Raw genomic sequence first — 13025 nt, 5'->3', positions numbered from 1 at the left:
GTAGAGATGAGGTCTCGCCAAGTTGCCCAGGCGGGTCTTGAACTCACGGGCTCAGGCAATTCATTCACCTCAGCCTCCTAAGGCGTGGGATTACAGACTGAGCCACCGAGCTCAGCTAAAGAGTGCTTTTTGTTGTTGTTTTGAGTCTGAGTCTTACTCTGTCACCCAGGCTGATGTGCGTCACGGTCACCACAGCCTCGACCTGGTGGGCACAGGCGATCCTTCCACTTCAGCCTTCCACGTAGCTGGAACTACAGGCACGTGCCACCATGCCCGGCTTATTTTTTGATTTATTGTAGAGACGAAGTCTAGCCAAGTTGCCCAGGCTGGTCTCGAACCACTGGGCTAAGGCATTCCTCTCGCCTCTACCTCCCAAAATGCTGGGATTACAGGCGTGAGCCATCATGCTGGCATGCTCCCAGCCACCACAGCCTCTGCCTGCTGTGCTCTGGTGATCCTTCCACCTCAGCCTTCCAAGTACCTGGAACTACAGGCACGTGCCACCATGGCTGGCTTATTTTTTGATTTATTGTGGAGATGAGGTTTAGCCAAGTTGCCCAGGCGGGTCTCGAACCCCTGGTCTCAAGAAATCCTCTCACCTCTGACTCCCAAAATGCTGGGATTACAGGCGTGAGCCACCATGCTGGCATGCTCACAGCTACCACAGGCTCTGCCTGCTGGGCTCAGGTGATCCTTCCGCCTCAGCTTCCCAAGTAGCTGGAACTACAGGTGTGAACCACCATGGCTGGCTTTTTTTTTTTTTTTTTTTTAATTGTAGAGACTAGTTCTCACCAAGGCTAGTCTCAAACCCCTGGATCCAGGCAGTCCTCTTGCTTTCACCTTCCAAAGTGCTGGGATTACAGGTGTGAGCCACCATGCCTGGCTAATAGTGCTTTTTCACTGAACAATACAGCTTGGAGATCATTTCCTATCAATCCATAAAGAGCTCCTTCTATGGCCACATAAGTACTCGGCTACACAGATGGACCGTGATTTATTCAACCAGTCCCCTGTCGATGGACATGTACAGGATTTCTAAGATTCTGCTGTTACAGCAGTCCTGCAGGGAGCTGCCTTGTTGCTGCAGCCTCCCACATGAGTGCTGGTCGAGCAATGGTCCTCTCCCATGGCCATCTTGCTGCCCGGGGGCTGGTCTCAGAGACTGTGTGGGTCAGTCCCTCTGAGCGCCTCCCAAGGGTCTCCCCCCAGGCCACCTGCTGCTTGCCTGCTGCTCCCCAGGCACCCATGGCCTGGTCATCCTCAACCACGAATGTATCTCTGGACCTTCTTCCTGTTTCAACACCCACTGCCCCTTCCTCTTGTTTGTCTGATTAGGACAGGCCTCTGGCACATCCCCGAGACTTCTCCCTCCTCCATCTCCTCTGTGGACGGTCCCAGGCAAGAGGTGGAGGGCTCTCTGCACCTTGTAAATCCCTCGGGCAGAACAAGAGCCCTTTTGTTGGGGTCTGGCATTCTGTGTGAATCTGGTAAATCTCCTGCCTCCCCGGAGTCTAGCCTACACCGGGCTGCTTCCTGGGAAACACGAGTGGAATGAGCACGCTGGGGCGGAGGGTCCCCTGTCTTCGGGGAGAGGGAAATGTGCCAGACTACACCAGAGGGTCCCAGGCAGATTGGGGGAGCTGGAGTTGCTGGCAGAAGGAAGAAGGGATCAGCGTCGCGAATGGGGGCAGGGAGAGGCTTCTTGGGGAGTCAGAGAGGAGGTGAAGCAGGCGAGAACCAGGAGGGCAAAGGTGGGAAAGGGCGAAAGTGCAGTCCCTGGCAAAGCTGCAGAGATTGCAGAGAAGTGCAGCAAGTGACTGGGAAGCCCCAGGCGCCTGGGCCCAGGGGCGGGGCGCCCGGATGCAGTCCCAGAATCCTGGCCTCAGAGCAGCAATCCTGCAGCCTCACTGGGCCTGCTTCGCTGACAGTGACCCCTCTAGGGTTAGAGGGAGGGGACGGGAGCCTTGCAGCGCTGGGCGTGTATAGGCCCGCAGGTCATGCTTTACCCCACTCTGTCTGGTCAGAGTTCTCTGCCAGCCGCCCTTCGGCTCCTCACTCAGGGTCCTGCACCAGAGGGGCTCGCCTGGGACCCCTGTGCAGGAACTGGAAGTCTTCTAGAAGAAGGACTGATGCAAGGGATCCCAACTTAGCTGCACATGGGCGGCCCCTGGGAACTTAATCCCAGTGCTGGGGCCCACCCCAGACTGAGTGAAACAGAATCCTTATGGCTGGTGTCTGGGCATGGGGTTTTGAAGCTCCCCAGGGAATTCCATGGCTCAGCCGAGTTGAGACCCCCTCAGTGGGCACTGTGCTACTGAGGCATGCAAATCAGACCTGTGTGAGACCCCAGCCCCAGTCTTTCTCCTGCAGTCCAGGGCACCAGACAGCCTGCCAGGCCTGGACATGGCCCAGGGACTGTGGTAGGGAGAAATCTCGCTGCCATGTGGCTTATCCACGGTCCTAAAATGGGCAGGGGGTAGCCCTGACCCTAGGCTGTCCCTGCCCCTGATCCTGCAGGAGGAGGATGTCCTTGTCCGCTGGATGTCTGTCCTGGGCAACATGGCCGACCAACTCTACTACCCCTGTGAGCACGTTGCCTGGGCCGCCGATGCCGGGATCATCCATGTGGACTCTTCCCGGTGGTGGACGCTGAGTACAGCCTTGTGGGGCCTCTCCCTGCTCCTGGGAGTCCTTAGGTAAGTGGCTTTGGCCTGAGGGAGGTGTTGGCCTGAGCTTCAGGCTGCAGTCACATGGGTCTTGTCTCTTGAGTTTTTCTCCTTTTGTGGCAATTTCTTTGTTGTTGAACTTGTCTCCCAAACTGCTGTAACAAATGACTGTGAACCTGGCAGCTTTCGACAACACAGATTTATTATCTTACAGTTCTAAAGGTCAAAAGTCTGCAATGGTTCTCACTGGGCTAACATCAGGTTGTCCTCAGGGCTGGTTCCTTCTGGCTCTCAGAGAGAATCCAATTACCTTGGCTTTTCCAGCTTCTGGAGGCTGCCTGCCTTCCTTGGCTTGTGGCCCCTTCCTCCGTCTTCCAAGATATCTAATTTTATGGGACCACATGATCCATGGTCCTCTGACTCTCACCTCCCTGCCTCCCCCCGCTTTTTTTTTTGAGTCGGGGTCTTACTGTCACCCAGGCTGGAGAGCAGTGATACAATCATGGCTCACTGCAGCCTCAATCTTCTGGGCTCAGGCAGTCCTTCTGCCTCTGCTTCCGAAGTAGCTGGAACCGAAGTAGCTGGAAACACAGTAGCACAGCTGCATGCTACTACACCTGGCTAATCTTTTGATTTTTGTAGAGGCAAAGTCTTGCTGTGTTGCCCAGGCTGGTCTGGAACTCCTGGGCTCAAGCAGTCCTCCTGCCTCAGCCTCCCAAAGTGTTAGAATTACAGGTGTGAGCCACAGTGCCCAGTGTGCTTCCCTCTTTTAAGGACCCTTGTGATGACATCAGGACCATCCCAATCATTCAGGATCCTCTCCCATCTCAGGGTCCTTGGCTGCCTTTACCCGGTCCCCAAATCCTGCAGTCAGCTGCCACCCCAAAGAAACAGCCAGCAGTTTTGGGGCTGGCTTTGTGCTCCTGAAAACTGTAGTTGTTAGAACTTGACAATAATGGTTTCCTCCCAAACATTTTTGTCTTTGCAAATTTGCTGATTCAGAATCTCATGCCCCACAAAACACAAGGAGGAACAGAGTCCCCCAAACCCTATGTTTTAGTGGCAATGAAGGCCTCTCAGGGCCCGGGAGTGAGGCGTGGCTGCCCCTAACCTCAGGAAAGGCTGCACTTCCTTGGTCCCAGGCAGCATCCTTGTCTGCTATGACTTTCCCCAGTGACATTTTCATTTTACCCCAATACAGATGCCCTAATTATATGTATATTGTAGACAATCTGAAAAATGGATAAGTCTCAGAGCAGAGGATTCAAATCACCCACCACCCAAACCAGAGGCCCCACCCAGGTTAGACTTTGGGGCCTCTTTTCTACCCTTTCGAGTTGGATTCTCTTAGGCTGGAGTGCAGTGGCATGATCACGGTTACTGCAGCCTCAAACTGCTGGACTCAGGTGATCATTCCACCTCAGCCTTCCGAGTAGCTGGGACTACAGGCGTCCACACCCATGCCCAGCTAATTTTTTGATTTTTTTTTGGTAGAGATGAGGTCTTGCTATGTTGCCCAGGCTGGTCTTGAACTCCAGGGTTAAAGCGTTCCTCCCACCTCAGCCTCCCAAAGTGCTGGGATTATAGGTGTGAGCCACTGTGCCTCGCCTAGACTTTATTTTTTAGACTTTAAGTTCCCAGGGAACCTACAAGTTCAGAGAGCTCCCACGCATCCCCTGTTCTCCCCCTCGCCCCGCCTTACAAGTCTCCACAGAAGGGGTTACGATCGATTAATTTCCATGGACACATCTTCATCACCCCAAGTCCGCAGTTCACTTGAGTGGTCACTCTTGGGGTTGTACATTCCATGGGTTTGAACAGGCATATAATGATATGTCTGCCATGACAGTATCACACAGAGTAGTTTCACTGTCTTTCAGTGCACCTCCTACTATTCTATGCATTTTTATATTTATTTTATTTTGAGTCGGAGTCTCACTCTGCTGCCCACACTGGAGTGCAGTGTCATGTTCACTGCCACCACAGCCTCAACCTGCTAGGCTCAGGTGATCCTTCTGCCACAGCCTTCCAACTAGCTGGAACCACAGGTGTGAGCCATCACGCCCGGCTAATTTTTTTTTGGAGTTGGAGTCTCACTCTATTGCCCAGGCTACAGTGTAGTGGCATGCTCACCACCACCCTAGCCTTGACTGCTGGGCTCAGGTGAAACTTCCACTTCAGCCTTCCAAGTAGCTGGAACTACAGGCGCATGCTACCATGCCCGGCTAATTTTTTAAAAAATTTATTGCGGAGATGAGGTCTCACCAAGTTGCCCAGGCTGGTCTTGAACCCCCAGGCTCAGGTAATCCTCTCGCCTTGGCCTCCCAAAGTGCTGGGATTACAGGCCGAGCCACCACTCCTGGCCCTAATTTTTTAATTTATTGTAGAGATGTGGTCTCACCAAGTGGCCCATGGCTGGTCTCCAACCTGTGGGCCCAGGCAATCCTCTCACCTCTGCCTCCCAAAGTGCTGGGATTACAGGCATAAGCCACTGCGCCTGGCTTATTTATTTGCTTTTAGTCGTGGTCTCATTCTGTTGCCCAGGCTGGAGTGCAGTGGCACAATCATGGCTCGCCACAGCCTCGACCTCTTGGGTTCAGGTGATCTTTTCTCCTCAGCCTCCTGAGTAGCTGGGATTACAGACACCCAGTTTTTTGATTTTTGCTGAGACTATGTTGTCCAGGTTGGTCTTGAACTCCTGGGCTCAAGCGATCCTCCCGCCTCAACTTTCCAGTGTGCTGGGATTACTGGCATGAGTCACTCTGCCTGGTTTAGATCATGCAGTTTTCCATCATTTCTTTGGATCTGGCGTGAGCAGGGGTGAGAGCAGGTCTGAGTGGTCTGTCCTCAAGGGCTTAGGTGTCAGAACATCCCCTGGGAGGTTAAAGGGGACACCTGGGCCTGGCGCTCAGAGCTTCTGATTCTGACGGTCTGCGGGGTCAGAAGTGGGAGTTTTGCCCTAGTCCCCCATAGGACTACCATACTACGGGCACTGCCCTGTGTCCTGTGCCCTGGGGAGGTATGTGGTGGCCAGGGGAGGTGCAGGTGCCTGGTGAGGCCAGGGAGGCCGGGAGTTCCGTGCTCAGCCCGAGTCACCAGGGAGCAAGGGAGACAGCCCACTGGGCTACAGACACCAGCCCTGGAGACTCAAAGGGGGCTTCTAGACTCACCTCAGACAGGTCCGGCCAGTGCCCAGGTGGTCCGTGTGACGGGGGAGAGGCATGGCGCCCATTTTCCACATGTAGCAGGCGAGGTGGCCAGAGGGGAAGCAGTGTCCCCAGGGCAGGGAGAGGGCTGGTCACTTGCTGGAGACTCAGCCGTCTTTGCAAGGGTCCTGCGGGTGCCACCAGAGACCTAACCAGCATGCTCCGCCCATGGGCTCTGGTGTTGCAGGTCCCTGCGGGTGCTGCTGAGGCTGAGACGGACGCTACGGAGCCCTACGGTGGCCTTCACCAGGTACGACACCTGGCAACCACCCAGAGCATGGCCACCCAACCACAAGCATGGGCTCCCGGTTCAGAGCCATTTCCATGATCAGCCCACCCTGCGCAGCCCCTGCTGGCGTCTGTGGTATGCAGGTCACAGGACCTCACCGCGGCCTCTGGGTGGGTGGTGGCACCTTGTACACGTGGGGAAACTGAGGCTGCCTCCAGGGCTGCGCCCCCAGAAGGGAGCCTGATCCGTCAGTTTCCTGAGGACAATGGCCACTGTCATGGCAGCATCCTGTGAAAGTAAAGCTGGGCCCGGCTTGGAGCCTGCCTGCCCAGCAGCCCATCTCCAGAGGTGCGAACTTGAGGCCTAGGTGCCTGGCCCATGCCCTGTTGGTGCTGGGGGCGTGAGGGGTCACAGTCCCCGAGGGGGTCAGGGTGGCCACGTGGGCCCTGCCGGTTCATGGGGGACTTCAAGGGCAGGCATGACCCTGAACAGCCCCTCTCTGCCCCGCAGCCGGCTGCCCCGGAGCAAGCGGAGGGCCATCGAGGCGCAGATGCAGTCGGAAGTGCTGACGCTCCTTAGCAACCTGGCCGACCTGGCCAATGCTGTGCACTGGCTGCCCCCGGGCGTCCTGTGGGCCGGCCGCTTTCCCCCGTGGCTGGTGGGCCTCATGGGCACTGTCTCCTCCGTCCTCAGCATGTACCAGGCGGCCCAGGCCAGCAGCCAGGCCGACGCTGCCACCCCCTGACACAGCCACGGCCCACAAAGGGCACCTTCCCACCAGGCAGAGTCGCCCCTCCTTTGAGTCACCTGTGCCCACGGGTGGGCTGGAAGGGCTGGGCAGGGTCCCCCAGGGCCAGCCTGGGTCTCAGTGGGGGAGGCATCTCTCAGCGCCACAGGGGAGGACCCCGGGGCTCTCGAGCCCTGAAGAGGCCTGGAGGCCGACCTGGGTCAAGGCAGAGCCTCCATCCACCATCCTGGGTCTCAGGTCCAAATAAAGGCCAACAGGAGGGCGTACGTTGTACTTTGGGAAAGCTGGAATGAGGGTGAATTAAACGCTGGTACGGGTGGCAGGCTCCGTGTGAGTTCATTACACTGCTGGCTCCTGGCCCCTTGCCATCTGACACCTGCAGGCCCACGCTGGCCAGGCTCGCTCACACCGGCAGACAGTCGCCTCAGAAACCACGCTGCCCAGTCTGCAGTTGGGGATGCCCTTCACCTGGTGGGTCCTCCCAACTGAGTGGACACTGCTTGCTGCTGAGTGGCCTCTAGCCATTGAGGGCTGATCTCCACTCTCCCTAGTTCTTGGCACACCACTGGAGGTCTGCCACCTGAGGGGGGTGCTTACCCCCGCCTCACGCTACGTGCGCCCCAGAACCAGGACCGCTGTGAGCACGTCATGGGCACCATGCTGGGGCTGGGCCATGCACGTCAACATCGCTAAAACACTTGAGGCTCCTGCCTCAAGGATGCAGGAGGATGGACTCTGCTGAGGGCTAAGGCTGTGTGTGTGTGGCCTTAGGCAGGTGTCAGCAGACTGCCTGGCCCAGGAAGACCCAACACAACAGGTGGTGTTATGCCCTTGAGCCTCACACTACAGGAAATGCACTGTGTATTAATTTTAATTTTAGGCCAGGCTCGGTGGCTCAGGTTGTAATCCCAGCACTTTGGAGGGCCAAGGCAAGTGGATTGTCTGACCCCGTGGGTTCGAGACCCGCCTGGGCAACTTGACGAGATCTCATCTCTACAATAAATAAAAAAAATTAGCTGGGTGTGGTAGTGCACACCTGTAGTTCCGGCTACTTGGAAGGCTGAGGCAGAAGGATCGGCGGAGCCCAGCGGGTCGAGGCTGCGGTGGCTGGGAGTGTGCCACTGCACTCCAGGCTGGGTGACAGTGACTCCAACTCAAAAAAAAAAAAAAAAAATTCCCCAACTTGCTCATGGAAGGTATGCAGTTCTGTGGTTTTCAGTATATTCAGGAGCATCTTCATCACCCCAGAAAGACCCTGCACCCCTTAGTCATAAGCCCCCTTGCTCCCCCAGGCTTGGCGACCACTTTCTGTCTCTATAGATGTGCCTGTTCTGATCCAGTGGTCTTCAGCCTTTCAGGGGCTGGGAACGGACCCTTTTGAGACCTCCTTAAGGACCATGGGCCCTTTTTGTAGGACATTGCATTTCAGGTGTCCCCAGAGCTCCCAGGGGCCCGTGAGGTGTGCTGAGGGAGGCTGGGAGCATCCCGGAGAAGCGGTCGGCCAGGTGGAGTCAGGGGGCTGCTGGGGGGGGGGGTGCTCAGCAGGGTCCAGACCAGAAAAGGGCAATCCAAGGCCCCCCACCGACAGGTCGGCACCCTGGCTTGCTGGCCAGGCAGGGCAGCAGGCCTGGCTTTCTCAGCCGGCCACCTCCCACCTCCTGCCCTTTCTGGATGGATCCATGCCCTCACAGCCCCTGCCTGCCCCTCCTGCAACCCAGGGTCTCCCACAGCCGGCCCCTAACCCAGAGGCATGAATCCAGTGGGCACCACGACATGTGAAGACAGGTGTGCATCTCTCTGTAATGAGGGTCCTCGCTTCCATCAGCTGCCCATGGGGGTCTTTGACCCTAACTCCACTTAAGACACTACCACCTGCACTTGCTCAGTGTGTTTGGGGGCAGGAGAGAATGAGAGACAGAGGCAGAGACGGCCAGACAGAGACAGGGAGGCAGACAGGCAGAGAGAGAGAGAGAAAGAGAGGGAAAGAATGAGTAAGAGAGAAAGATAAGAGAGGAGAGAGAGAACGAGAGGAGAGAGGGAAACAGAGGGAATGTGAGAAAGAGGAGCCTTCAATGTCCACTGTCGGGAACTGGATCAGCATGCTGCAAACTTGGGCCCACCCACCCAGCGATGGAAAGGAACACGCTGATGTGCCAACACAGTGAACCCAAAGAACGCTACGCTGAGTGGACAATGCCAGGCATAGGACGCCAGACACCCACCACGGGATACCATGTTCTAGAACAAGCACCATCAAGCCGAAGTGATGGGAAGCAGGTCAATGGATGCCCCTGTGGGGGAGGGCCAGGAGGGAAAGCTCTGGGGGGAAGCGTTCTAGATCTTGATGGGGTGAGGGTTACCTAGCACATCCCGGTCAGAACCTATCTGACTAAGCTTAAGAGCTGTGCATTCTGCTACTTTTTTTTGAGTTGGGGTCTTACTCTGTCACCCAGGCTGGAGTGATTCTTTTGCCTCAGGCTTTCGAGTAGCTGGGACTACAGGTGTATGCCACTGGGCCCAGCTAATTTTTTATGTTTTTGAAGGGATGAGGTCTTGCTATGTTGCCCGGGCTGATCTCAAACTCCTGGCTTCAAGTGACCCTTCTGCCTTGGCCTCCCCAAGAGCTAGGATTATAGAGGTGTGAGCCACAGTACTGGACCTGATGCATGTTAATGACGCCTCAATCAGAAAAGGGAGCAAATCAGCTTGCACGGTGTCTCCCGACGCCCCGGGCAATCCTGCCACATGGAGCCACACAGGACACACCCTCACCCCTCTGGACCCCACCAGCAGTGCAGGTGTTAAAGGGCGTTTTTTTTTGTTTTTGAGTTGGAGTCTCACTCTGTCACCCAGATTGGAGTGCAGTGGCCGCTCCCCGCCACTGCAGCCCCGACCTGCTGGGCTCCGGCGATCCTTCCGCCTCAGCCTTCCAAGTAGCTGGAACTACAGGTGCGTGCTCCCACAACCAGCTAATTTTTTTGATTTATTGTAGAGATGAGGTCTCGAACCCGCGGGCTCAGGCAATCCACTCACTTCAGCCTCCCAAAGACACGGGATTACAGGCTGAGCCACCGAGCCTGGCTTTGTTTTTTTGTTTTTAAAGCGGCAGGGTCACACTCTGTCACCCAGGCTGGAGTGCGGTGGCACAATCACGGCTCACCGCAGCCTTGACTTCCTGGGCTCAAGCAATCCTTCCACTTCAGCCTCCCATGAGCCACCGCGTCCGGCCCTAGTCAATTATTGATAGGAAATCCTCTTTGTTCATAAAGTGTCGTTTCTGTCTCCTCATTGGACCAGACTTGGGCAAGGTGGAAATGATGACTTAGCACTCATAGCCAAGCTAGCCTCTCACGCCAAACAGAGGAACTGAAAGTTACCCTCTCAGTAATTATTTTGTTCTTAAAAAATTTTTCTTGCCTGGGTGTGTTAGCTCATGCTTGTTAATCCTAGCACTTTGGGAGGCCGAGGCAGGAGAGCAGCTTGAGCCCAGGAGTTCAAGAGCAGCCTGAGCAACATAGTGAGACCTTGTCTCTACAGAAAAATCAGAAAATCAGCTGGGCATGGTACAGGTGTATATCTGTAGTCCCAGCTACTTGGGAGGCTGAGGCAGGAGGATCCCAAGCCCAGGAGTTCAAGGCTGCAGTGAGCCATGATTGTGCTGCTGCACTCCAGCCTGGGCAACAGAGTGAGACCTCAACTCACTTAACAATTTTCTTTTTTTTTTTCTTCTTTAAAGCCCCTCCATTTTAGGATTGGTGGTTATTTTGGATTAAAAAAAAAAAAGAAGGCGGGTGTGGTAGCTCATGCCTGTTACTGTAGCACCTTGGGAAGCCAAGATGGGAGGACCATTAAGCCTAGGAGTTTGAGATCAGCCTGGTCAACAAAGTGAGACCTCATCTCTACAAAAAAGAAAAAGAAAAAGAAACATCAGCAAAGCTGGGCTCTGGAGGCTTCACAAGTCTGCATATCAGCAGTGGGCAACCCCCTCTGCCAGCCTTCAATGCCCCCCGCTGTGAGGTCACACCCCTCCCCTGGGGCCAGCAGCTCAAGCTCCTCTGGGGTGAAGAAAGTGAATCTCTGGGGGCTGGATCTGAAAGGACCAGTGTTCAAGCAATAGGAAGGAGACACCATGTATGGCCATTGGGGCCCACAATCCTCCAGGGCTCTGATGATGGCGAGGGGGGTGGTCTGCGCTGCTCAAGAAGCTTCACAGACTCCCCGTCTGGTAAAGGGAGGCCTGGGCGCTGCAGGGAGCTCCCGCCAGCACCTGCTGCTCCTGCAGACGCCTGGGCAGGAGACTCTTCTGAAAAAGCCCAAGAACGCCCATGTGCCACAGCTCATCTCAGACACGTTTATTGCTAGACTCGGGTCTTCCGTTCTAAGGCGGCTCTGAAATGCCCACGGTAAGGGGATGTCACCATCACTGAAGACAGAAGCAGCAGGTGGACTACGATCGTGGGCACCACTGATGCGGACACGCACAGATCCCACAAGACACGGACACTTGCTCGACCATCAGCTGGACAAGGAACATCGAGTCCACCCAGAAGTGATCAAGGGGGACTGGGGAGAGTAGGACCGACCTGTGATGCTGCCCTGCTGTGTGGCATCACCGAGACCCTTGGCCGTGTGGTGGGGGCGTGCCGATTCCCACCACGTGGCCGAGAGAATTTCCTTGAGTCTCTCCTGGTTCAAGGAATTGGGGCATCTCGGAGGGCTGGACCAGAGTGCAGGCGAAGACTGGGAGACTGCACGGCGTGGGGGTCGGGAATGTTCTCTCCAGATAGCACAGGGACATACAGTCAGCTTTTCTAAAGTGCTCCAATACTTCTCAGTATAAAAATACAAAACACTGATTATAAACATGGCACAGATGAGATTTGACGGGGGTGAGGATGCCAGGGCCACAAGGTCGAGGGTGCTGCTGATGGCAGAGGACCAGGTGGGTGAAGTCGAGGTCCTTGGAGGGGCTGAAGTCACCCCGGGGCCTTGGCTGGGGCGGCGGTGTCCGGACTCCTTCCTGGTGTGTACCTGCTCCTGCCCTATCCCCTGCCGAGCCCACAGCACCAAGCAGGTGCCTGGGCCATGGGGGCCTGTGCTGCTGCTGGTGGGAGCAGTTCCTGCAAAGCACCCCCTACTGTGTCGGGCATCACAGGGGCATTCTGCTGGTGCACTGGTAAAGGCCGGTTCCTGGCTATGGTTACCCAGGGTGTGGGGTTCACATCTTGCCACCCATGCTTCAGGGGGCTGGAAAGGCGCCTCGCCCCCACGCCAGGCAGCAGGCTCGAGCCTGGCCACAGCTGAACATGTATCTAACCACCTTTGGACGTCCCCATACACTTGACGCCACCCCCAATGCCCCCAGCCCATTCCTCCAGGGGAAGTGGCCATGAGCCATGATGGGTCCCTGAGGTGAGGTGCCCACACGGTGGGCGCATGTCTCCTCACTGGAATGTCTTCCGGCATCTCCTCCTGATGCTCCAAGGTGCGGTGCCCTCCACTAGCCTGGGACTTCCTCCCGGCAGCTCTGGATGCCAGTTCATTTCCTGGGGGCTGAGGACTTCTGCCTGGGGGCCATACCCAGCACACGTGGAATGGTGGGTGCCCGCTGGCAGCAGAGTTTGGGAACCAGCAGGTTTTAAAACCAATGCCAAGTTAAAAAGCAGTCAAGGTCAGTCCCTTTCTTGATAAGCTTCTGAACTCACAGAACCCTCCTGGAGCCCACTGGCAATCCCTGGCTGGCTCCGCCCTGTGCTGGCTCACTCAGGCCCTGAGGTTCGCAGGGAACCTGCAGGGGTCTCTGCTTTGGAAGTGGATTCTGCCTGACTGTGGGGACAAGCACAGTTGGTACCCTACCCGCTCACTCCAGCATCTCCCAGTGGTCCTGCTCAGAACCAGGTCTGTCCTGCCCTGGGCTCCCTGCCTGGCAGACACAGCCTGGAGTGGCCCTCCCACCATCCAGGCATGGTGCTGTGGCTTCACACAGCTCCCTGGTTTAGCTCTGGTTCAACCTTCCATTAGAAACTTTCCTTTTTGAAAAAAAAAGAAGAGGTTAGAAAGTGACTCCGGCACCGCCTCAGTCCTACAGAAAGAGCCGAACCAAAGCACCAGCAGGCCAGCCCAGCCCCGTGGTCATCAGTGGTTGGCTCGGGAAGGGAGAGGGACAGCTGGGCGGG

At 56.2% G+C, this 13025-nt stretch overlaps 1 protein-coding gene across 2 annotated transcripts in view; it reads left to right on the top strand.

Moving 5' to 3' along the window:
- PEX11G (peroxisomal biogenesis factor 11 gamma) overlaps nucleotides 1-7149 on the top strand; it is an 11116-nt gene extending 3967 nt beyond the window's left edge. Inside the window, exons 3-5 of one of the 2 annotated variants that reach the window (XM_008050861.1) lie at nucleotides 2518-2696; nucleotides 6060-6122; nucleotides 6795-7149. In XM_008050861.1, the coding sequence (XP_008049052.1) occupies nucleotides 2518-2696; nucleotides 6060-6122; nucleotides 6795-6846 (294 nt within the window). In that variant the 3' untranslated portion in view covers nucleotides 6847-7149. Of the gene's footprint in view, nucleotides 1-2517; nucleotides 2697-6059; nucleotides 6123-6611 lie in introns of both variants that reach the window. The other variant, XM_008050860.1, reaches the window with a different exon arrangement.
- Nucleotides 7150-13025: the final 5876 nt, after the last annotated feature.

Source organism: Carlito syrichta, unplaced genomic scaffold (assembly GCF_000164805.1).
Source record: "Carlito syrichta isolate Samal-C Ts95f unplaced genomic scaffold, Tarsius_syrichta-2.0.1 Scaffold153894, whole genome shotgun sequence".
In the NCBI taxonomy this organism is placed as follows: domain Eukaryota; kingdom Metazoa; phylum Chordata; class Mammalia; order Primates; family Tarsiidae; genus Carlito; species Carlito syrichta.
The sequence above is the reverse complement of the archived record's forward strand: the minus strand, read 5'-3'. Positions and strand labels throughout refer to the sequence as shown.